We start from the raw sequence: 23,977 nt of genomic DNA, 5'->3' as shown, positions 1-23,977 counted from the left end.
CGCGTCTCGCGCTGACTGTCGCGATGACGTCTTGGTACTTTGACGCCGCGCGACGGTCAGCGCGAGCCGTGTTATCGCTCAACTCCTACGCACACAGCTTGCCGCGGAGCGTCTATAGGCCGCGCTGGGCGTGAAAAATGTCAAACTTTACGCTGTTATAATTAAAAAACTATTACGATTTTTACATTATGGCACAGGACTTTTTTGTTCCTCTCACTTAGCTTTATATCCCTACGGAGCCCGTATCCCAAAGTTCTGAGACACTCTGTATATGTATGTATATATTATAAATATATTATTTATTTATTATTATATTACAGATGATAAAGTACGCACAAGGGGCGCAAGTGCCGGCCACAGCAGGGCTACATGGGTTCATCGTCGCGGACGTAGAGGACCGGGGCAGCCAATATATTAGAAACTATTTTCGTTTCACATAAAATATATACATATATATCGTCGGTTCTAATAGGGATGATATATCCACAGAGATTTTGGAAGAAGTAGTACGCATCAACGAAGATAGTGATGCATCTCTCAAAGATGAACGTTTGCCTGTTTTTATGATTTTCATTTTGGAAAAAGAACATTCGCATAAATATGTGGACCCAAACAGAGAAACTATTTAAATATTTTAAATTTAAAGCTGCAAAAGATCAACCAAACTATTTCGCAGGTAGTTAGTCATGTCAATTCCTTTCACAGGAAACTAGTACTTTTTAAAAATCAGTTACCAAATAATGTTCTTAACTTTTTTCCTTCTTGCCAGATTCTCTTTGAAAAATACAATACAAATTGTAATTTCGTTAAACAATGTAATGTTATTGACTCTTTAATAAATCAGTTTGATATGCGTTTCAGTGATTTCGAAATTTTAACACGTTGACTGCCAACTACGAGATATCTCGTAGGTTGTTTACTTGCCCAGGACGCCTAACTACGAGTTATCTCGTCCCTTTATTACTTGCCATATTTGTACAGCTACGAGGAAACTCGTAGCATAACAGTGTAAATATGAATAGATGGCCTCAGGAAAGAGAATAAAAAATGTTTAAAAAAAAACATTTTTAAGCTTTTTGATTATTACTATGTACTATTATTAAAGTTTTTAATAATATAACATGCTTAAATCAAATTGACTTTTTAGACCGGAATCGTGAAAAATTCCGTGGCAGTCAACGTGTTAAGAAAAGATTTAATACTCTTTGAGAATCCTCTCACTGTGCAAATCGAGGAACAAAGTTTACATCTTCAGGCAGAATTGTGCAATTTGCAATATGATTTTTCGCTAAAAACACGGCAGGAAAAGGGTATCGGATTTTTTAAAATTTTAGACGCATCATGTTATCCACATCTTAGAAATTTCAATGTTCGAATTTTTTCTATGCTTGGGTCCACATATTTATGCAAATGTTCTTTTTCCAAAATGAAAATCATAAAAACAGACAAACATTCATCTTTCAGAGATGCATCACTATCTTCGTTGATGCGTACTACCTCTTCCAAAATCTGTGGATATATCATCCCTAGTAAAATCGACATATAAACGAGCAAGAAAATCCAATTAATATTTCTATAAAAATTGGCCATTTTGCGCTCTGTACTTATTTTTCCTCTTTCGTTTTTATATTCCTCACAATGTAACATTTCGCTTTCCTGCTGAGCCATGTATTTCATCTTCATTAATTTTTAGTGAAGTAGGCCTACTGGCGAAACCATTAAAAAAAAAACGCATCAACAATAATACCTTGAGTGATGTGGAAATCTATTAACAAAACTTTAATAATTATATTCTTAATTATTGTTATCACTATATTATTATTAAAAGGAATTTATTATATTAGAAATAAAAGCATAATATTTCATCATTAATGAGAGTAAGAATTATTTTTTAAGGATAAATAAATATTTTATTTTTGGTTTGACGGAGGGTGCGATCCCATCTTATATCGTATATAAGATCGTTCATGAGGCAGAGCGTCTCACGCGCGATCGGCGGTTCGGCCGCTGCGCTTCGAGAGGTAGTGGGAAAAATGCATGCGTTGCCTCTGAAATCGGCCCGCGCTGCTCACTTAATTCCCAGCACTGGTATAGACGCGTCAATACGCATCAGGCACACAAACATAATGACTATTGTCTCCGGTCTAAGAAGGTAGGACGTAAAAGTTCATAGATGTCGTTTTGGATTTCCTCGTTCTGTCACTGAAGCATTGACCATAAGAGATATCGTAAATTCGATAGCAGGAAGAAAACAATTAAAACATAGTAGTAGTGTATGATCTTCCTCGGAGAGAAAATGAAGTTAATATAAATGATTATAATCCTGTTTTTCTTACTGCTTGGCAAGGAAATATGGATATACAATTTATTGGTGATAAATCAATATTGCTTACGTGGTACATTATTAAGTGGTACATTATTAATATAAATAAAGCTGGAAAATGTGAATTATCTGAATCTATCGATAGCAAGAATAATAAAAACCAATCATTGACAAGTTATCTTTGGAATATTGGCTTGCGATTTATGCATAATAGGGAATGTGGAGCTCTCGAAGCTGCTGATACATTATTAGGTATTCCTCTATATGGAACTGACCGAAATACGACTATTAGATGGTTAGACTGTAATCAAATACGATAGAAAATTAAAAAGTCGCAAAGAGATTGAACAATTGGGAAAGGAATCTACGGACATGTTTTATCCGTCATTGATAGATAATCATTATCCATCTAGACCGAAAGAATTAGAAAATGTGTCTCTTTACGAGTTTGCACGGTGGTATGAAATCAAAGATTAAACCAAAAAATAAGTTTGTCGAATATTACAGAATAGCTAGTGGTTATTTGAAACGGCGTCAACGTGCGCATCTCATTAATCATTACAGATATCATAAATATACAACCGGAAAATTATTTCTTTGCATTATTACTCATGTTTAAGCCATGGAGAAACTTAGATGAACTTAGAAATGGATGTGATACTTATGCAGCATCCTTCCACAAAGTAAAATTGCATCTCGTAGAAGCATTAAAATATCATGATAAAACAGAAGAATTGCAAAAAGCGTTTGAAGCTGCAGAACAATTAGTTCTGAAATATTTGGACGATGAATTACGAAAACAAGATATATCTCAAGATGATCCAGAAAATCTAATAGGTATTCAAAACATAGAAGCTGGTGAAGTAATGCAAGATTTTAAATATCTTAGTGAAATAGGTAAAGATCTCGATGTGTCTGATATGATAGCAAAATTAAATATAGATCAAAAAAGAGTATTAGATAAAATCATTAACACTATAAGATCAGATGAATCTACATTACGATTGTATGTTAGCGAAGAAAGAGGTACTGGAAAAAGTTTCTTAACAAGAACTATTAAATGCTGGATAAAGAAAAATTTCAACAAAGATACAGCTATAGCAGCTTCTACTGGTATTGCAGTGTTTAATATAGACGGTTTAACAGTTCATAGACTACTTCAATTGCTCGTTGAACATGGATTTACTCCAAAATATAAACCACTATCTGATCCCATTATACAAGTTTTACGAACAGAACTCAAAGATGTTCTTCTTATTATAATTGACGAAGTGTCAATGATATCTAATTTGATTTTTATGTACATGCGTCTTCGATTGTCTCAAATATTTGACACTCTTGATTCTAATGACGGTTGGTTTGGTCAAAAACATACACAGTCTGTCCCAGATACGATGAGACTGGTTCCATCAAAGTTCTTAGCGCAGCGACATCTATGAGTGAATGATGGTAGGTGAATGTTCTACCCTTCATCTACTTAATCTCAAAATTTGAGCGAATTCGGTTGATATTTCACTGTGGTTTGACATTTTATGTAAAGTCACTTTGTGTACGTCGGTCGAAAAACCAACTTTTAAATTGGGTAAAAGTGGTGCAGAAACGTACGAAACGCTAAAAAATGTGTACGGGGATGAATGCATGTCCCGTGCACAGGTTTTCCGTTGATTTAGCCGATTCCGTGATGGTCGTGAGGACCTTGTAGACGATGACCGAGCACCGCCGCCAAAAACCACTCGCAATGAAGAAAACATCGAGAAAGTCAAAGAAATTCTTCGAAGCGACCGCTGTGTGTCTGCGAGACTCATCGAAGAGGAAACTGGGATACCGAAAAGCACAGTCTATCGAATTTTGACTGAAGATTTGGGCAAACGGAAGGTTGCACGATAATGCACCATTGCACAAAACCATCATGGTACGTGAATTCTTGACCAAAAAAAGGCATCATTGTTATCGATCATCCACCGTATTCACCTGGTTTGGCTCCGTGCGACTTCTGGCTATTTCCCAAACTGAAATTGGCGATGAAAGGAAATTGTTTCGATACCATCCCGGTCATCTAAAAGACTTCGACCGCCATACTAAAGGCCATTCCAGCCGATGAGTATAAAAAATGTTTCGAAAAATTTGTTGAACGTTTCCAGCGCTGTATTGACTCAGAAGGAGACTATTTTGAATAAACAAGAATAAAAAATCAAAATAATAAACGCTTTGTATTTTTTTTTTAGACCAGTCTCATTGGATCTGGGACAGACTGTGTATTCTTCTATTTGGAGATTTGCTACAATTACCTCCTACTAAACGATAATCCTACTTTTATGCAATTATCAAAAGAAAAAGTTAATAAATATCTTGGTTCTTTAGAAGCTACTAACTTATGGATATTGTTTGATTATGAATTGACAATTAATATGCGACAGCAAGAAGATAACTTATATCGTGAGATATTATCAAGAATTCGTATTGATCTAGTAATTCAATCTGATTGTGAAATGCTTGAAAGGAAAAAAATAAAGTTTGAAAATATTACTATGAAACCTAGATTGAACGAATGCAATTTTATTACTGATTTGCCATCGGATACCGTATGTCTACTGCCTACTTGTCACATGTATGATATTCTTAATGCGGCAATGCTAAAACGACTTGATTGCCAAAGAAATAATATTAGTTGTAGAGGATAAAATGGATTGTAGTCATTTTGTAGAAAAGAAACATTGTTAACATACTATCAAAACATGAAGACGATAATTCTAGAACTCTCGAAAAAAATTATTATTAATATTGGGGCGAAAGTTATGATAAGACGTAATATTGATGCTAGCTTAGGTCTCGTAAACGGTACAATAGCTAGTGATTTCCGTTGTTAAGAATATATCAACAGAGCAAACAGAAAAAATAAACCTTTTGCCGTCAGATAAAGAATTTTTAATTGAGAAAGTTAGTGTCAAATTTCACGCAATGGAAAAAGTGTATGTTGTTAGGAAACAATTTCCATTATGTTTGAGTTATGGAATCACCAATCATAAAAGCCAGGGATTAAGTTTGCAAAATGCTATTATGGATATAGGTAATTCTGTATTTAGTCCTGGTCAAATTTACGTCGCACTGTCACGACTAACATCATTAAAAGGACTGCATTTAATTAATTACGATCCTTCACGTGTAAAAGCTAGTGAAAAAGCTATTATTGAATATAACAGGTTAAAACAAATATATAAGCCCGAGGCTGAAATGATTTCTGTTTCAAAACAAAAAATTCGTAAAGTAAATGATAGCCCATGGACGTTATCAAAAGTAATTGCTTTCATGCAAGAATCTCATGTAAATGTTCGTAAAAATATCGCTTGGGTTATACGAGGTTTCCAAAATACAGATAAAGTTTCATCCTACGCAAATTCAGTATAGCAATGTCTTTTGCATTTCAGTATCTGTAGAAAAAAAATATTTAATTGTGATAAAATTAATGTTTTAACTGTATTACTATATCGATATGAAAATGGAATGCATGACTTAAATACGTATGGAATACGACAATATATAGGACAGAACTTTTTGAATACTGTAAAATATGATGCATCGGAATTTCTTCAAGCTCTGTGTGACAAATGTGAATATATAAAGAGTTTAGTCGAGCATCAAGTAACTTCCACTACAAGATGCAAAAGTTGTGATACAAATATAGTTACATCGAGTAATATTTTTATATCAATTCCTATCGTTAATTTACAAAAAAAGAGTTATGATCTTAACGATTTATTAAAGATTAATTTTCTGCACTGGTGTGACTTGTATAAGGAATCATATAAAAAACAGGAAACGACATGTTATTTAAAAGTGAAGTAACAATGGCAAGACAAATACTTATCATTCATTTCCCATTATTTTCACCAGAATATGGTAAAGTTATGAAAATAAATAAATTTACTCTGCGTGCTGTCCCAACAACTAAAGTATCAGTAGCAGGACAATTGTATAAAGTAATGAATGCCATATTTCATCATGGATCGTGCATTGTAAGCGGTCATTACACAAGTATATATAGAGAAGGTAAATCTGATTGGGTTGAAACTGATGATATGCGAATAAGTAAAAAAAACACTGGCCCACAGGTGCTACAAATGTTTGTATTCTTTTCATGGCAAAAATTTAACATGTTTATTAATAGTATCCAATATTTAAAAAAATATCTTTGTAAAGGTTATTATTAGGAGGGAAGAGAGACAGAGAGAGAGAGAGGAGAAGATGAGAGAGTGACGGGGGAAAGTAAGAGAGGGAATGTCTAAAGATAATAATGTGAGAATATTGTTAAGCACGGTATGTATATTATGTCGCCCGTCATTTGATTGCCGGTCAGCTGATGCTGAGCAGACCATATGATGGGCCGCGACATCGAAAAATCAATAAAAAGATATCTTTTTAAACGTTATTATTATTCAAGAAAAACCTAACGACAAAAAATGTACGTAACATAAGTTTTACATATAAAATTTTTCAAAACTTAGCTTTTTAAACAAAAAGGTAAAAAAAGGCGCCAAGTATCAGCGCAATACGTATTATGTTATTTTTAGAAATTTGAAATTCAAATTATTTTTTTAAGGTATATATGTGTACATAAGTTTTTACAAGTAAAACTTATAACATAAGTTTTTATAAGTAAAATTTATGTAAAACTTACCTTTTTAAACAAAAAGGTAAAAAAAGGTGCCAAGTACAAGCGCAACACGTATTGTGTCATTTTTATAAATTTCAAATTCAAATTATTTTTTTAAGGTATATATGTGTACATAACAGAAGTTTTTACAAGTAAAACTTATAATAAAACTATAATAAAACTCTACAATACTATTCTATTGTACAAAAGTGATATATTAAAACAATAGCGCCAACTGAGAAACCGAACATATATATATGATTATTGTATACTTAATTAATACAAAAGTTTTTACAAGTAAAATTTATATAAAACTTATCTCTTTAAACAAAAAGGTAAAAAAAAGGCGCCAAGTACAAGCGCAACATATATTGTTATTTTTATAAATTTCAAACTCAAATTATTTTTTTAAGGTATATACGTGTACATAACATAAGTTTTTACAAAAAAAACTTATAACTATAATAAAACTCTACAACACTATTCTACTGTACAAAAGAAATACTGTACAAAAGAAGTGATATATTAGAACAGTAGCACCAACTGAGAAACCTAACATATATATGATTATTGTATATTTAATATTTTTAGAAACCTGAAATTCAAATTATTTCCTTCTTTAAGATATATATTATGTACATAACATAAGTTTTTACAAGTAAAACTTATCAAATTATTTTTCTTTTAAGATATATATGTACATAATCTTTTAAAAGTAAAAATTATATCGTGTTATAAAAGTTTAACACGTTTATTAATAATGTCCAATATTTAAAAAAAATATCTTTTTAAAGGTTATTGTTATTCAAGAAAAACCTAGCTACAAAAAAATGTCCATAACATAAATTTTTACAAGTAAAATTTATCATTATTTATTAGAACACTGAGTTATATGGTTATTTTACTAGTTATTATAACAAATTAATTAACATAACAATGCAATAAAAAATATTTAATACAAAAAATCTTGGCGCAGCTGCACCAAAAACTATATCGAAGATATATGTACATAAAAGTCAAATTAGATATCATTAACATTTCGTCAATTATAATAAGAATAACATCTTTGAATAAAAAAGTATCAAAATATGTAGAATATATACACATTCGATATGTATAATCTATAGTGAAGGTTTATAATTTATTATAATACTATATAAACTTAAATAAAACATTACACCGTATATGTATAGAGAGAATTTACAAGTACATTTTATTATAATAAAAATGTTGTCATGTATGCATTAAACAAGTTTTAATTCAATATAGTTTTTGGTGCAGCCGCGCCAAGATTTTTTGTATTAAATATTTTTTATTGCATTATGTTAATTAATTTGTTATAATAGCAAGTAAAATAACCATATAACTCAGTGTTCTAATAATGATAAATAATAATAATAATAAAATAATGATAAATAATAATGATAAATTTTACTTGTAAAAATTTATGTTATGGACATTTTTTGTAGCTAGGTTTTTCTTGAATAATAACCTTTAAAAATTTTTTTTTAAATATTGGACACTATTAATAAACGTGTTAAATTTTTATAACACGATATAATTTTTACTTTTAAAAGATTATGTACATATATATCTTAAAAGAAAAATAATTTGATAAGTTTTACTTGTAAAAACTTATGTTATGTACATAATTTATATCTTAAAGAAGGAAATAATTTGAATTTCAGATTTCTAAAAATATTAAGTATACAGTAATCATATATACAGGGTGAAGGGTTATAAGATTACAACCAGAAGTGTGAAGGTAGATTGGATTAAGACAAACATAAAAGTTCCATACCGTTTTGCGAGATTCGCAATAATTATCGAGTTATTAATGATAGAAATCTGAGGAGTGGGAGCGCGCTGGCATAGATGATTGGAGAAGCATTGCAGCTGCTTAGGCCGCAGCGCGGCCCAGTTGATCCAACAACTGTTGCCGGTGCGCGGCGAGGGGAAAGACAATGCGCTGCTATTCGTTGTTTTATCTTGCCGGACCTACGTCTCGCCGCACGCCGCCAACAGTTGCTAGGTCGAGTGGGCCGCGCTGTAGCCTGAATAGCTGCAACGCTTCTCCAATCATCTTTATCGGCGCGCTCCCATTCCTCAGATTTCTGTCATTAATAACTCGATAATTATTGCGAATCTCGCAAAACGATATGGGACTTTTATGTTTATCTTAACCCAATTTACTTTCACATTTCGGGTTGTAAACTTATAACTCCCCACCCTGTATATGTTAGGTTTTTCAGTTGGTGCTATTGTTCTAACATATCACTTCTTTTGTACAGTAGAATAGTGTTGTAGAGTTTTATTATAGTTATAAGTTTTACTTGTAAAAACTTATGTTATGTACATATATATCTTAAAAAAATAATTTGAGTTTGAAATTTATAAAAATAACACAATATATGTTGCGCTTGTACTTGGCACCATTTTTTACCTTTTTGTTTAAAGAGGTAAGTTTTATATAAATTTTACTTGTAAAAACTTATGTTATGTATTAATTAAGTATACAATAATCATATATATATGTAATATATTCTTGAGACCAAATAGAATAAAAATGTCTAATATCACTTTTTCTTTCGACAAACAGCAAGATATAAATTAAATGTTGAAAAAGTCACCAAGATTTCCTTAAATATTTCCAAAAATATTAGGCAAATAAAAAAGGTTTCATACAAAAGTTGTTCAAATTAATTGGTAGAAAAAGATGATATAATAAAAATTATTATCTTATAATTATAAAATTACAATTATCTTATATAATTATAAAATGTACCAACGCAATTATTAGAAGATTGAAATGTATAATCTATTACAACTTTTGTTTTAATGCATCCTGGGTACACCAAGTGTTTTTGTCTAAATCTTAATTTTATTTTTCATTGTTTTATTATTTTGTTTTATTGTTTCATTTGCTTTCGTTGTTTCGTTTTTCATGTCTTGTACAACATATTTTCGCATTATCAGTTGGCGTAACTTTATGATTTCATTACTTTTTTTTTTAAAAGATTAAAAAGTAACATTTTCGTACAAACTTGCATTAATAATTTCTCCTGAATATTTTTTTCCATGCAATGAAATAATTTTTGGGAAGTTAAAATATAACATCCCATATTATTTTCTTGGTCCTTATTTTTTTATAACATTTTTTAAAATCTATATTTGCGTAACAAACGCTGGAACGCGTGTACTTGGCGCTTTTTTTCTTTTTTTTTTTAAAGTAATTTTGCTTGGATTTTACATCTTTTTTTACACACATTTGAATTATTATAAATAGTACTGAATTGGTAACATTTTCATCAAATATTGAAGATCCTTTTCTTGACAGTTCAATGTCACTTATCTTATGCACATGTATTCTATATATTAGAGTATATAATAGAGTTCTCAAGTTCAACACAAAAGGTTCAGTTATATTTGTTACTTTTAATCAAGAAATATAACTCTGTTACTGTTATCGTTGCATTTAAAGTGATTAACATCTGTACTAAAAAATTACAGACAAAAAATTATTTATCTTCTAACATAAACAGCACTAACTACGCAGTGGTCACTCATTGTTCATTGAAAAATTTGCTATCACCATTACTAATTTTACAAAAACTACTCGTTATGACTTTGACAATTTAAAGAGTAATGAATTATTATAGAAAACACTGAGTTGACATGGATCTGTCAAGATAATGATCTTCAAAACTTGATAAAAACAATACCAACTCAGTATTTTCTATAATAATTCATTATTCTTTAAATTATCATGATAACGAGTGATAACGAGTGATAACGAGTAGTTTTTATAGAATTAGTAATGGCGATAGCAAGTTTTTCAATAAACAATGAGTGACCATTTTGTAGCGCTGTTATATTCAATACATTCAATACATACAAGAAGGTTAAAAGTAATTTTTGTCTGTAATTTTTTAATACAGATATTAATCACTTTAATACAACGATAACAATAACAGAGTTATATTTCTTGGATAATAATAATAATAAATATAACTGAACCTTTTGTGTTGAACTTAAGAATACATATGCATGAAATACGCATCATCGAACTGTCAAGAAAAGAATCTTCAAAACTTGATGAAAACGTTACCAATTCAGTACTTTTTATAATAATTCATTATTACTTAAATTACCAGAGTGGTAACAAGTAGTTTTTGAGTAATGAATGAACGTGAACTTAAGACGACCTTAAATATAAGACCGGGCTATGAATATAGTCCATTGGGACGACACAACGCACAATGCACAACGCACTTGTCCCAGTGGAACGATTTGATTGGTTAACTCGGTTCTTCAATCAAAGCGCTGTTACAAATATATGGATGTCACATATGTATCATTTAACTCAAACATTTAAATCAAACTTTAAATAATTATCTGAGTATTTTATAAATAATTGGACACGTTTCAGTTGACAAATATTAACTGATGCGTACCTAAGTAAAAAAAATGGATCTAAGTATCTCACATATAAAATCGTTTCGCTCTCATATGTATTTAGCGCGTGTTTTTTTGTAATTGTAATTGATGACAGACAAACTGTCAAGACTCAATAATCATTATACTTTAGATGGTGTTTAGAATAGGACTCACATATATAACAAGAAAGTATAAACAAGTGAATTCAAATATTCAATTTCAAACATCACAAGTCAAAATGTCTACATGAGGTTGTCAATTAATCATTGGCTGCGTTCAGTAGAACAAAATGATCAGTGAGCGCTTAGTGATTATTGTCTGTGATTGGAACATTCTTTTAGATTCTTCATAGACCCAGAAGTATTTATCAATCAGGAGCGAGAATTACTAAGCGCTCACTGATCACTTTGTTCTGCTGAACGCAGCCATTGAAAACAGTGTTCCGATGTTGGAGAGGCTGCACGCGCATGCGCGACAATCTCTATTCGAAAGAAAGAGACAGAGACTCTCTGTCTCTCTCTTTCGAATAGAGATTTATCGCGCATACGCGTGCAGCCTTTCTACTAATACAAGGTGCACGATTTATCTAAAGACATTGAAATATCTCGAGAACTATGCATTGGATAAAAAAAAGTGGTTAATGAAAGTTGTTAGTCTCGAAGGGGGACATTCAATGATACCAAATTCGACCTCCCACTCCACCCCCTGGGGGTGGGGGTTGGGGGCAACTTTGAAATCTTAAATGGAAACCCCCATTTTTTATTGCAGATACGGATTCTACGCCACAAAATACGTAAATTTTGTCCGAAACTTTTTTTTTATTCGTGATAGATGGCGCTGTAATCGCAAAAAATTATATTTTCCGCAATTCTCCAGAAATGATCATTGGATTGAGAAATAAAAAATACCTGTTCAATATTTTTAAAGAACATAGAGATGTTCAATATTTTTAAAGAACATACATAAAGAACATTTTTAAAGAACATTTTAAAGAACGCCGGATTTCTTTCTGTGGGGTTACCCAAAAGATAAAATTTATCAACAAGTGCCAACAACTCGTGAAAACATGGTAGAACGCATAAGAAACGCTTGCGCTGATATACGTTCTACCATACGATATGCTTCTATCCTGTGTACAGTCATTTGAAAAAAGGATCAATAAGTGTATTGAAGTTGAAGGTAAAAATTTCGAACACTTACTCTAATTAATTGAACAGTGAGAGGCAAGGGGACTCACATTAAAAAAGCACCCCGATCTGTGAGAGGCAAGGGGACTCACATTAAAAAAGAACCCGAAGGGAACATAAAACTACTACGTCCTCGTCGTTGTTCCTGTGTAACGCTAAAAGTAGTTTCTCGGAAAAATTCAACGCTATCACGAATGAAAAAAATTGTTTTAATAAAAATTTCACGTACAATCTAATTCTGCAATGAAAAATGTGGGTCCCCATTTGAGATTTGAACGTTATCACCCACCCTACCCCGAGAGGATGGGGGGGGAATAACTTTTGTTCTTTAAAAATATTGAACAGGTATTTTTTATTTCTCAATTCAATGATCATTTCTGGAGAATTGCGGAAAATATAATTTTTTGCGATTACAGCGCCATCTATCACGAATAAAAAAAAAGTTTCGGACAAAATTTACGTATTTTGTGGCGTAGAATCCGTATCTGCAATAAAAAATGGGGGTTTCCATTTAAGATTTCAAAGTTGCCCCCAACCCCTACCCCCAGGAGGTGGGGTGGGAGGTCGAGTTTGGTATCATTGGATGTCCCCCTTCGAGACTAACAACTTTCATTAACCACTTTTTTTTATCCAATGCATAGTTCTCGAGATATTTCAATGTCCTCAGATAAATCGTGCACCCTGTATATCGGAACACTGATCGAAAATATGATTACCACTTAAAAAAATATAATTTTTTTTCTTTTATGTTCCGTTTTCTGTTGTATGTATAGGTTTCCTATTGTATATATAGATCTTACTTTAAACACCATCGAAAATACAATGATTATTAAGCTTCGACAGAAAACGGAACATGAAAGAAAAAAAATTGTATTTTGCTTAGGTGGTAATCATACTTTCGATGGTATTTAAAATAGGATTTAATCAATCGAATAATATAAATTTTTTTTGCGGCGTTGACAACTTCCTGTAGACACTCTGTCTTGTGATATTGCATTTAAGAGACGATATAAGACTGCAATAAATTTTAGTTGTCTATGTTACAGCGTTATTTTAATCCCCTATGTTACAGATCCCCTATGTTAAGTTGTGCTTTCTTTCCTTTTTTGTTTTGACCATAACAATTTTTTTGCGACATTAATTGACAACCTCCTGTAGATTCATTATTGCTTAAATTACCAGAGTGGTAACATGTGGTTTTTACATTATTTAAATTATTAAAATAGTACTGAGTTGGTAACGTTTAACCCAAGTTTTGAAGATCCTTTTCTTGATAATTCAATGTCGCTTACCTCTTGCACATGTATTCTACATGTTTTACAAGTAAACCACATTTTTTATTAATAGTATAATATAATTAAAACTTATGATTACCTTGTAAATGCACATAGAATACACATGTACAAAGTAAGCGACATTAACCTATCAAGAATAGGATCTTCAAAACTTGATAAAAATCTCATCGATATCAATACTTCCTATAATACTCCTCAAATTATCAGAGTGGTGACAAGTAGTTCTTGCAGAATTAATAGTGGTGAGTGGTGATAGCAAGTTTTGAAGATCTTATTCTTGACAGGTTGATATCGCTTACCTCAAATATTTGTATTCTACATGCATTTATAACTATAAAAGTTTTAATTATATTATACTATTTTTTTGTAGAATTTTTTTTGTAGAAGTTTTTGTAGAATTAATAATAGTGATAGCAAGTTTTTCAATAAACAATGAATACACACTGCGTAGTACTGTTACATTAGAAGGATAAAAGCTTTCTTTTTTCAGCAAATATTTACTATGGATATTAATCACTTTAAGTGCAACTGTAACAGTAACTGAACAGTACTCAAAAACTATTTGATACCACTCTGGTAATTAAAGCAGTAATTAATTATTATAAAAAGTACTGAATTGCTAACATTTTCATCAAGTTTTAAAGATCTTTTTCTTGTCAGTTGGATGATACGTATCTCATGCACATATATTCTACATATATTCTTAAGTTTAACATAAAGAATTCAGTTATATTTGTTACCTACATCAAGTGTAAGATACTTAGATCTCATTTGACTTAGGTATGCATTAATTAATATTTGTCATCTGAAACTTGTCTCATTATAAAATATTCAGATGATTATTCAAAGTTTGATTCAAATGTTTCAGTTAAATGATACATAGGCTGCGTTCCGATATTCACTGCCAGTACTGAAAATACATAGTTTGCGTCACGTATACTATAGATTTTTAGTGCTGACAGTGAATATCGGAACGCAGCCATAATGTGATATTTACATTTATTTAAATCAAATTTTAAATAATCATCTCAGTATTTTATAATGAGACAAGTTTCAGATGATAAGTATTAATTAATGCGTATCTAAGTCAAAAAATGGATCTGAGTATCTCACATATAAAACCGCTTCGCTCCTGTGTGCACTTGGGACACTATCGTGTCTCTTGAATAAATAATAATGATAGACAAATATTTTGTCAATACGAATCAATACGAAAGCGTCCAAGGGGAACTTAACCTGTATATGTCATCATTTATCATATAAACAGCTGCTTGCAAAGCCGCATTGCTATCTGTCTGGCATCACTGCCTGTAGCGCCATTTAATAGAGAAAGGTATGCGACTGGACATTTTTTGGACGACGTTTCTTAATCGTGAAAAGTTAGCGATTCTGACTTTAATATTAAAAATTCTCGACTTATAGTGCACGTAGGAAAAAAATAAAGACAGTTTTATTATGTAAATCGACCCTAAGGAATCGATTGAGCTCACTTAGAACTCGATCAGATTAGTCATTTGAGCGGTACGATAATCTTACCTCGGATCAACTAAGTGCTTCGCGTAGAGACACGGCCGGTCTCACGGCCCGTGCGTATCGCTTCGCTCTCGCGAGCACTTGGCGCGAGACACTACCGTGTCTCTTGAGATATATATATATATATACATATATATTTTTTTTCACCTGAATATAGATATGATATATGATATAGATATATGATATCAAAAATTTCCAACCAAATCACGGGTATCATATTTAAATATTCATGCTTTATAATTATACTCGATAAATTGGCAATGTAAATCGGTGTTCCAAAGCTGCCAATCTGTTATCACATGTATTAGTTTAATGGCTTTATGTTTAACTTGTATAATATGAAAGATACAGGTGTTGTCGATAAATTGCTTCAAATATGTATTACATATTTCCAATAAAAAGAAGCAATACTCAGAACAATCTATCAAACGATCTATCTATCTGAAAATTGCCATGTAAAAATAAATTTAATGTAAAATAAGAAGGTTAAAAGATAAATAATGGCAAGTTAATAATCGATATATCTATGTCTTCATTTTAAAGTTTAATTTTATATTAGCCTGTCATTACTTATATCCATCTTAATCTATTTTTATATTAAATTTATTTTTACATGACTTTTTAAATTCCCGGCAGATTATTATTCTACGTATATTTTCTCTTATTAAAAATATCTAATAAACATTTTAAGTATCAACATTGTCTGCAACTTTGCGTTGTACAAACATTAGATGTAAAGTCGTCAAATGGTGACAAGCAGTTTAGAGCATTGTTGCCGATTTACTGAACAGTCATGAAGCAGGAATATTCAGACATAATATGTCTGGTTAGAAATTTTCGATACCACTATGTTTAAGTAATAAGAATGCATTAGCGGAATTTCCTGTAGGTAAAAACAATATATAGAGTCATGCAATTAGAACAGATTATATTACTATTTATATTATAAATAAATAAAGTTAATTATTACGTTTTTCAGTCTGCGTTCGTTAATAATTTTTTAATAACAATATGCAATGGCTAAAATTTTTCGAATGTTCAAGCTAATAATCTTAACATGTGTTAATATCTTGTTAATCCGTCAAAAGCAATATTTATTGTGTTCAGAAGTGCATACTTACTTTATCGTCTTTAGTAAAATTTTCATCATTCATAACATTCAAGGAGGAACTCTCTAAATATTTGGCATATTCCGATAATACTTCCTCCTTGCCCACGATGGCGGCAGTGGTTTTGTCCTTTGTTAAATGACTAAATATCGACATAGCATATTTTTTAGCTTCCAACTTCTGCAACATTCTTTGTGATATCGTCTCTGTATTGACTTTCATTTTTAACACTTCCATGTTGCAATCACCGAGCAATACTGCATCCCCATAATTTACGCTATTTGCTAATTTTAACTGGACCAATTTCATAGAAGCCTTTGAATCCTCTGCTGAACAGTGTCCTGTTGGATTCATTTGAATACTTTCCCCGAGAAATTCCTGCGCCAAAATTCGCAGCTTTGTTTTCCTATACCTAGTTAAATGTCAGTGAAACTATTATAAGATATTATAAGAAACTATTATAAATTTAAAATTATATTCTACTTAAGTAAAACGTCAAATATTTCTTTCTCTGAACACGTGTAGAAAAAAAATCAATAAGTTACCGTTTAAATAAATAATTATAATATCGATAAATATATATTAAGTTTGATTTGTTTTCCGGATATATACCGCCATCCATTTCTTTCGATGTTTCATGAATACCCCGATTCATTTTTTCAAGAACAATTTGAAACTGTTAAATTGTTGATTTTCTCTTATATGAGCATTTTTGAGAATAATTAAATACATATTGATTGATTAGTTGATAGAAAAGGACTAGTTTATTAAAGAGAGAGGAAAGGTAAGAAAACAGAATGGTAATGGATTCTTTAAAAATCTGGAGTCACACACTAGACTGATTTTAGGTGGCTCTTTGTTTAGGTTACCGGGTTGTTTATAAATTCCCTGTATTTGCGAGAGAAGTAGACATTAGTTTTAATTGTTAGTTAAAATTGAAAATTGATCAAATAAGATTGTATCATATGTTATTACACGATATTCTGATAATGCAAGTTGTGTTAAATATTTCAGCCTGACTGCAGATTGCTGATCCTTTACGTGTATTAACCATCTCACTTTTCCTTCTATGCAAATTTTACCATGTGCAAGGAATTTTATTAATTTCTAATACATTTAATAATATTTTGTTCTTTAGGTTATTGAGAAATTGTTCGATTTTTATTGGAAGTTTGTACATAGCTTATGTTATGTTTTTTAAGATTCTGCTGATCTTGTCTGACTCCTTGTATGTATGGAAGAATGATGGTTGGTATTTTTGAATTGTCTATTTTGCTATGTATTGGTTTTGTTAGAATGTCTAAATGAGAACAACTTTCTTCTCTTCACACATATAAAAAGTTACAAAAATAATTGATAAAATCTTAAAAAGAAAATATGAAAATTCTCAAACATCACATATATAAACATACATATTCTCAAACATACACATATAAAAGAGAAGCCCACAGGAAGATCAACAATTTCAGGTTGTTCCCCTCCCTGAAATGAATTGAAATATCTACGAAATATTATAAACAAATCCACAATAGACGCAATACAAACTCAGAAACTAAGTCAAACATGTCTAAACTGTTAAAATCTAAAATATCAGAATATATATTGTTTTGTTGTAAAAAATATTGCATAAGAAATTATTATATAAATTAATATTATATAAAAAACTGAAGAGAAATGAAAGCTGTTTATGAATCTACTCAAATCATAATTGTTTTGTATTATATATTATGCATAATGGTATATGTAATATTTATAGTTTGTGATATTACCTATCACCAGTTACGTTGAATATCACTGAAGTGTCAATGATATAAGGATGCATCATTTGCAATGTGTGGAGATCAGAGTTCAAACTTTGTCCCACGAGAATCGCATCCGGAGGAAGTATAGTTCTTAATACAGACTGAACGTCACTTAATCTAACCGTAACGTCTTCCAACATTTCTTTGGTAATACCGCTGTAGCAAGTCAGATAATTCGTTATCTCATTATCTGGTTTCACTAGGCTGTCATAAATAATCTATGATAAAAGTTAAAACATATTTATGTGTATAAATTTTTTCACAACGCGCAAATACCTAAAATGTTATACTTACATTTAGTTTCTCATCCACAATACTAATTCTCGTAAGTTCCAGATCACCTATGGTTGTCCTGCACATTTCGCAATCTAAAGCGAACATCGGAGACGTTGCTATAGCTTCTTTGTAATGGTCCTTTGTCAATACATATGAATTGTATCTGGAATACATACATAATTACGAGTTTATACTATGACGATGTAATTCATATTTATAAAACTTACCTTTTTAAACAAAAAAGGCGCCTTTTTAAAAAAAGGCGCCAAGTACAAGCGTAACACGTATTGTGTTATTTTTAGAAATTTCAAATTCAAATTATTTTTTTAAGGTATATATGTGTACATAACATAAGTTTTTATAAGTAAAACTTATAATAAAACTATAATAAAACTCTACAACACTATTCTATTGTACAAAAGAAGTGATATATTAAAACAGTAGCGCCAACTGAAGAACCGAACATATATATATGATTATTGTATACTTGATATTTTTAGAAATCTCAAATTGAAATTATTTCCTTTTTTTAAGATATATATTATGTATTGGGTGAGTGCAAAAGTTCGTGCGGAGTTTCAATAGATGGAGTTATAAGCGTCGTAAAGTGTTGTCATTAATACTTCCATCTACATATTATATAACGTTGGAAAGGTGACGTCTTCAGCTGTTATTAAAAAAAAAATCATTTGTTTTCATACAAACTGCTTCGAGAAATATCACTTTAAAAATGAGTATCGATAAGGTGCATTTACGGTATGTTATGCTTTACGAGTTTCGGAAGGGAATAAACGTTGCCGCAGCCGTAAAAAACATTCAGGATGTTTATCAGGATGAAGCACCAGCTAAACGAAGTGTGGAAAAATGGTTTGCTAAATTTCGGCGCGGAGAATTTAACCTTGAAGACGAGCCACGCTCTGGTCGACCTTCTGACATTGATGACGATGTTTTGCGTACTTTAGTGCTCAATAATCCGCGAATTTCAACAGAAGAAGTTGCTACAGCACTACGTTGACCGATCAACCGCTTTTCGGCGTTTAAAAAAGATGGGATTCGATTTGAAGCTCGATATATGAGTGCCCCATTTGCTGACCGAGAAGAACAAAATCAAGCGAATTTCTGCAGCCGTTTCTTTACTCGGGCGGCTCAATAACGAGTCGTTTTTGGATCGACTAGTGACGGGCGATGAGAAATGGGTCCTCTACAACAATGTTCAGCGCAAACGGACATGAAAACAATCAGGTGAGCATGGTGACGCAATGCCAAAGGCCAGTTTGCACCCGATGAAGGTGATGCTCTCTGTTTGGTGGGATTGCAAGGGCATAATTTATTTCGAGCTTCTCCCCGCTGGCGAAACGATTGATTCGGACAAGTACTGTCGCCAATTAACCAATCTGAATCGAGAAATAAAAGAGAAACGTCCGATTTTGTCAAATCGCAAGGGAGTCGTCTTTCATCACGACAACGCCAGACCACACGTTTCGAAAAAGACGCTGCGTAAACTGAAGAGCCTGAAATGGGATGTCTTAACACATCCACCGTATTCTCCTGATATCGCACCATCTGACTATCACTTGTTCCGGTCATTGCAAAATTATTTAAATGGAAAAAACTTTGACTCTTTGGAGGCCTTAAAAAGCGGCGTCTCTTCGTTCTTCGAATCTAAACCGCGCAGTTTTTATGATCGAGGCATCCGTATGCTGCCAGAACGTTGGGAAAAGATTATAGAAAACGATGGGGAATATATCATTGATTGAATAAAGATTTTTGTTTGCCTAATCACTGTGTGACTTTTACTCACAAACTCCGCAGAACTTTTGCACTCACCCAATACATAACAAGTTTTTACAAGTAAAACTTATCAAATTATTTTTCTTTTAAAATATATATGTACATAAGTTTTTACAAGTAAAAATTATATCGTGTTATAAAAATTTAACACGTTTATTAATAGTTTATTAATAGTGCCAATATTTAAAAAAAAGTATCTATTTAAAGGTTATTATTATTCAAGAATCTAACTACAAAAAATGTCCATAACATAAATTTTACATGTAAAATTTATCATTATTTATTATTTTACTTGTTATTATAACAAATTATTTATTATAACAATGCAATAAATAATATTTAATACAAAAAATCTTGGCACGGCTGCACCAAAAACTATATCGAAGATGTATGTACATAAAAGTCAAATTACATAATTATTCTATATAAACTTAAATAAAACATTACACCGTAAATGTATAGAGAGAATTTACAAGTACATTTTATTCTAATAAAAATGCTGTCATATACGTATTAAACAAGTTTTAGTTCGATACAGTTTTTGGTGCAGCCGCGCTAAGATTTTTTGTATTAAATATTTTTTATTGCATTGTTATAATAAATAATTTGTTATAATAACAAGTAAAATAACCATATAACTCAGTGTTCTAATAAATAATTATAAATTTTATATGTAAAAATTTACGTTATGGACATCTTTTGTAATTAGGTCCTTGAATAATAATAACCCTTAAATAGATATTAGGTGCGCAACTAAGTTTCCGGGTTTCACACATGGATGGCGCTAACGACACATCGTAGTCGACATACATGTCTGAAGTTGTGTTTTTTTATAGCTTGGACATCTTTTAACAATAACCAGTCGTAATACCAACACATATCGCAACGCAAAAATATTTTTTCTAACAACGAAGATGTCGAGTTTTGTGCCAAATAAACAGCATTTGCGGGAAGCTTTGCTTTTCTGCTTTAACTTGAAAAAAAGTGCAGCTGAAGCACGTCGTTTGCTTGAGGAGGCCTACGGCGAACATGCACCATCGAAAACTACCTGCGAAGATTGGTTTAAACGCTTCAGAAGTGGCGATTTCGACACTGAGGACAAGGAGCGCTCCGGAAGATCAAAAACAGGATCTGCGAATTGAGAACGCCGATCTGCAAGCGTTATTGGATGAAGATGATACGCAAACACAAGATCAACTTGCGGAGGCATTAAACATGACTCGCTAAGGTATTTCCAAACGTTTACATGCCATGGGAAAAATTCAAAAGGAAGGAAAATGGGTGCCGCATGAGTTGACTGAGAGACAGATGGAAAATCGAAGAGCCACTTCCGAAATTTTGCTTTTGCGGCATGAAAGAAAGAGTTTCCTGCATCGAATTGTTACTGGCGATGAGAAGTGGATATATTTCGAGAATCCCAAACGCAAAAAATCGTGGCTTTCACCTGGCGAAGCATTAACATCGACGGCACGGCCAAATCGCTTCGGAAAGAAGACAATGCTCTGCGTTTGGTGGGACCAGAAAGGAATCGTGTACTATGAGCTGCTGAAACCGGGCAAAACTGTCAATGGGCATTGCTACCGACAACAACTGATCAATTTGAACCATGCATTGCTCGAAAGACGGCCAGAATGGGACACGAGACACGAACGAGTGATATTGCAGCATGACAACGCTCCGTGCCATCGCACTTCCATGATCCAGGACACTATCAAAACGCTGAAATGGGATCTGCTACCGCACCCGCCATATTCGCCAGACTTGGCCCCTTCCGATTATCATTTGTTCCGGTCGATGGCGCATGGCTTGGCTGGACAACACTTGGCCAATTTCGAAGAAATGCAAAATTGGTTGGATGAATGGTTTCGGTCCAAAGACGCGTCGTTTTATCGTCGCGGTATTCATGTATTGCCAGAGAGATGGCAAAAATGTGTAGCTAGCGAGGGACAATATTTTGAACAAACTATTTTTTGTATTTCTCTTGAAATTTTCCATTTTTCATTGATCAAAAAAACCCGGAAATTTAGTTGCGCACCTAATATTTCTTTTTAATATTGTCACTATTAATAAACTATTAATAAACGTGTTAAATTTTTATAACACGATATAATTTTTACTTGTAACGATATAATTTTTACTTGTAAAAACTTATGTTATGTACATATATGTTTTAAAAGAAAAATAATTTGATAAGTTTTACTTGTAAAAACTTATGTTATGTACATAATATATATCTTAAAAAAAGAAAATAATTTGAATTTGAGATTTCTAAAAATATTAAGTATACAATAATCATATACAGGGTGTCTTATAACAAATTTGGCAGAGCTCGTGGAGACATAGAGCGGGTTAAGACGAATATAAAAGTCCCATACCGTTTTGTGAGATTCGCAATAATTATCGAGTTATTAATGACAGAAATCTGAGGGATGAGCGTGCGCCAAAACGTTATGGGAGGAGCATCTAGCCGCTCAGGTTAGAGAGCACTGCCCAGCAGTGATGCATATTAGGGACCTCAGCTGGCCCAGTCGACAAAGGAACTGTTGCCGGCGCGCGGCGAGACGAAGGACAACGCACCAATGTTCATGTCCTTACCTCGCCGCTCCTACATCCCGCCGCACCGCGTCTAAGCTCGCGCCGATATGGCCGCCGAATATTCGCGTTTACAATTACGAGATTATTTTATGAGGTACCACAGATAGCTCATATTGAATTGTAAATTGTAAAGTTTAAGGTTCAAAAGTTCTTTGATCAAGGAAAACATCGAAAAGAAAAAAGCGATAGAGAGCGATGAGATCTACAGAGATTCTCATTGTTTTCTATCGCAATCTATCATTTTGCTGCATCGGATCCGAAAGAAATGATATCGCGTAAAAATAAAGTACGATGAACACTTTTCATCGTATTCTATTGTACTCTATCGTTAGGAGAATATTTAATTGTCAGAGTATGATAGAATTCGCGTAGAGACTCATCGTGTCCTATCGTTTTATTCAAGTCTACATGGAAAATATGTTTGGTTGAATGAACCAATTTTCTGACGAAATGAGAGAGAGAAAGAGAGAACGATTAAGAAATTTTGATTGAGAATAGCACAATTTTGTTTAAGTTAACCATAAACCTTGATAAATTAGATTGAGTGTTAATATTTTCAGTTAATATTTCTCTGTATCGTTCATATTTCATTTGCAAGTTGTATCATATGGACCAAACATTTTTACCATGTATCACGCATAAATTGTTGTCTTATATCGTAATTCTTATCAGTGGTATATTAACGACAGAAGAAACTGAAAGTTCTATATCGTACAATTGCGAAAAGAGGACCATCGTTGTCAATGGTGTACCAACGATACTCGGCATAATATTGATTCCTAGGTACAATAGGACACGATGAGTCTTTACGCGAATTCTATCATACTCTGACAATTAAATATTCTCCTAACGATAGAGTACAATAGAATACGATGAAAAGTGTTCATCGTACTTTATTTTTACGCGATATCATTTCTTTCGGATCCGATGCAGCAAAATGATAGATTGCGATAGAAAACAATGAGAATCTCTGTAGAT

At 32.1% G+C, this 23,977-nt stretch overlaps 1 protein-coding gene across 5 annotated transcripts in view; it reads right to left on the bottom strand.

The window, feature by feature from the left end:
- Positions 1-23,977, bottom strand: part of Rexo5 (RNA exonuclease 5) — a 41,783-nt gene that overhangs the window by 2,990 nt on the left and 14,816 nt on the right. For all 5 annotated transcript variants that reach the window (XM_025304762.1, XM_025304766.1, XM_025304765.1 and 2 more), the window contains 3 exons: positions 18,632-18,776; positions 18,305-18,555; positions 16,548-16,947 (listed from right to left, as the gene is read on the bottom strand). In XM_025304762.1, coding sequence (XP_025160547.1) covers positions 16,548-16,947; positions 18,305-18,555; positions 18,632-18,776 — 796 coding nt within the window. The remainder of the gene's footprint in view (positions 1-16,547; positions 16,948-18,304; positions 18,556-18,631; positions 18,777-23,977) is intronic.

This window comes from Harpegnathos saltator, unplaced genomic scaffold (assembly GCF_003227715.2).
Source record: "Harpegnathos saltator strain DR-91 unplaced genomic scaffold, Hsal_v8.6 scaffold649, whole genome shotgun sequence".
Lineage (NCBI taxonomy): Eukaryota > Metazoa > Arthropoda > Insecta > Hymenoptera > Formicidae > Harpegnathos > Harpegnathos saltator.
Note: the sequence above shows the minus strand (reverse complement) of the source record. Positions and strands in the feature narration are given on the sequence as shown.